Consider the following 2,888-nt stretch of genomic DNA (forward strand, 5'->3'; position numbering starts at 1 on the left):
CCCCCCCCACCCCCACCCCACCGCCCCCCGGCCGGCCGCAGCAGACCAGCCCCACGAGCCCGGTGACACACAGCGCCGGGCCCTGCTGCCAGGTCCCTGAAAGGCATCTGTGGACTTCACTGGTTGTCGTAACGGGTTTCAAGAGACACCCATTTTAAAACAGGTTTCAAGAGTTGTTCACGTTTGGTTTTCAGGTGGCCTCAAAGATGCGTCGGGACGTAGTTAAAATCCCATCTCTGAGTAGGGTATCATCAAAAAGAGAGCTGTTCAAAAAAGTCACAAAAGCAGGAACCTGAGCTTCCCTCATATCTGTTTCTTCGTGGCCGTGCTTTTTCCCATTAACCGTTTAAAAGTCTGAATCAGCAGCAAATATAGCCGTACGTACGTGCGCGTGTGCGTGTGCGTGTGTGTGTACACATTTTGGCTGACTTAAGGGAAATAAAGGTCATTTTGTCTCCTACAAACATTTGCTGCAGGCCCTTCAAGAATGTTCACTTCCCTGCAGGCGGGACAATGTAAGTGTGGACGTTGAAACGCAATTCTGACGGGTGCTCCCTGGCCGGCCCGCGTACGGAACGTCCTTGCATCGAGTAGCCCTTAATCAAGGGAGGGTCGACCACACCATTTTGCCGTTGGTCCTTCTGCGCATCATAACGCGGCCAAGTCGCATCCTTGGCACCCACATCCGAGCGGGTCTCTTTCATATTAGCTATAAATTAATCCCGAGGTCTCGGAGCTCTACTTTTCCAGAGTTAGGAACATTGCTCAACTCCCTTCAGAAATATCTTGCAAACTGGCTGGTCCCTAAGCTGAAACAAACAAAAACGTCGAAGGCAAGAAAGAATACGTAAACTGAGAGCTCCACCTGTTACACGCATACACACGCGTTTCCTCTCCAGGTTCTACACAATAAAAGGAGTCACGTCAGCTAATATAGCTTCTAATATCGGCTTCATCTAAAAACTGCCTTTTCCGGGTTTCTTGCCAACATCATACGACACAGCAGTACTTTTTCCACCAGGACTTGGAGAGGTTTTTCATTTTGTCAGGAGTCCTGCTTTTGCGCTTCTTTGGCTGTTGCTGAGTGTCTGAGTACTGAATGCCGGCGACAATGGCCGCGTCAAAGACCTCTTTGAGGTTTTTCTGAGTCAAGGCCGAACACTCGACGTAGGAGGCGGCTTTGATCTCCTCGGCGCACAGCTTAGCTGCCTCTTCAGGGCACCGGCTTCTCTTTGCATTTGTCCAGCTCAATGAGGACTTTGACGTCTTCTCTGAGATCCGACTGAGTTCCAACGAGGACGATGGGGGCTTTGGGACAGTGGCGTCGGATCTCGGGCACCCACTTCTCACTGACGTTCTGGAAGGATGAGGGGCTCACCACACTGAAGCACAGAAGAAAGATGTCCATGTTGGTGTAGCAGAGGGGCCTGAGTTTGTCAAACTCATCCTGCAACCAATCAAGGCACCCAAAAGTTATTTTTTAAATCCATTCTCGTTAGCAAAAAGACCCCCTTACCAATTTTTTCCTCGCAAAGGGTTATAGCAAGCCCACTGCCAGGGCCTCGGAAAGCAATCCTGCTGCTTCCCTAAATGGGGCCCACACGCCCAGCCCCACTCAACCTGCCCAAAGTGTTCGGTGTTGTCATCAATACTCATGACCCATTTGCAACTCACCACAGAAAAAGTACTTACATCGGGTGAATTTTAGAAATAAAATTGACTTCATCTAGCCTTCAGCCCAGAGTAACCCAGACTTACTCTCTCAACTGTGGTACTTAGCCACTCTTCCAAAACGTAGACAGCATCCACAATGATCCCCAGGTCTCCAAGCTGACCCCAGTGAGCCCCGGTCTAACACAGCTCCTGTCTTCAAGAATCCAGCCCTGCCCTTAGGGTGCCTGGATGGTTCAGTCGGTTACCCGTCCCACTCGGTTTCGGCTCAGGTCATGATCTCACGGTTTTGGGGATTCAAGCCCCTTGTTGGGCTCTGTGCTTACACAGTGGAGCCTGCTTGGGATTCTCTCTCTCTGTCCCTCCCCCAGCCGCTGCCTCTGTCTCTCTCAAAATAAATAAACTTCAAAAAAAAAAAAAAAAAAGAAAAGAATCCAGGCTTGCCTGTCCCCATGACAGCTGTGAGCGACGCCCGCCTCACCTATCTGCACCTGTACACACTCAGGGCACACACAGTGCAGGGAAGAATTTTAATCAGACACAAAGACAGACCCAGAATTGGAGCTGAGACCTCTCATAGGCCACCCTCACTGGCAAATCACTTACAACACTGGTTAACACATTCTCATTCTTGCTTGATGTTCCTCTTTCTTGCTTTATCTCTTTTTCTCCCTCCTTTCTTCCTTTTCTTACTTCCTTTAGCCTTTTTTTTTTTCCCCTGCAAATACCAGGGGCCTCCACGCACGGCGCTTTGGGAAGATAAAGGACCAGGGAAAGGGCATACCCATCCTACTCTTAAAATATAGAGAATTGGATGGAATAATTCTAATTCATTATAGAAACCAAGCATCATGCTGAATATCTGCAATAGTCACCCACTTCACAGAGATGCAAGCTGGACACTGGGCCCCGGGCAGGGCCAGGGGATTCACTGGGAACAGACAGACCTGGCCTCAGCCCTTGCAGAGATGTCTGCCTCCAAATCAGCATTTCTTTATAGTCTCCTGGAGTCCCATATTCAGCTAACTGAAAGCTTTCACTCACCTCTCTCATAGGAAAATACTTACATCATCTCATTCCTATTTAGAATTTCTGGGGTGCCTGAGTGGCTCAGTCAGTTAAGCGTCTGACTTCGGCTCAGGTCATGGTCTCACGGTTTGTGGGTTCGAGCCCCGCGTCGGGCTCTGTGCTGACAGTTCAGAGACTGGAGCCTGCCT

General features: G+C 49.8%; 1 protein-coding gene across 1 annotated transcript; it reads right to left on the bottom strand.

The window, feature by feature from the left end:
• Positions 1-16: 16 nt before the first annotated feature.
• On the bottom strand, positions 17-1,456 carry LOC121026221 (rho-related GTP-binding protein RhoU-like; the record flags this gene model as incomplete). Its single annotated transcript, XM_040469090.1, is given in 2 exon segments — positions 17-1,219; positions 1,221-1,456. Coding segments are annotated over 2 exon segments (465 nt in total), but the record flags the coding sequence as incomplete, so codon positions are not given.
• Between the last annotated feature and the right edge of the window lie 1,432 nt (positions 1,457-2,888).

This window comes from Herpailurus yagouaroundi, unplaced genomic scaffold (assembly GCF_014898765.1).
Source record: "Herpailurus yagouaroundi ecotype Mexico unplaced genomic scaffold, PumYag 67833, whole genome shotgun sequence".
In the NCBI taxonomy this organism is placed as follows: Eukaryota; Metazoa; Chordata; class Mammalia; order Carnivora; family Felidae; genus Herpailurus; species Herpailurus yagouaroundi.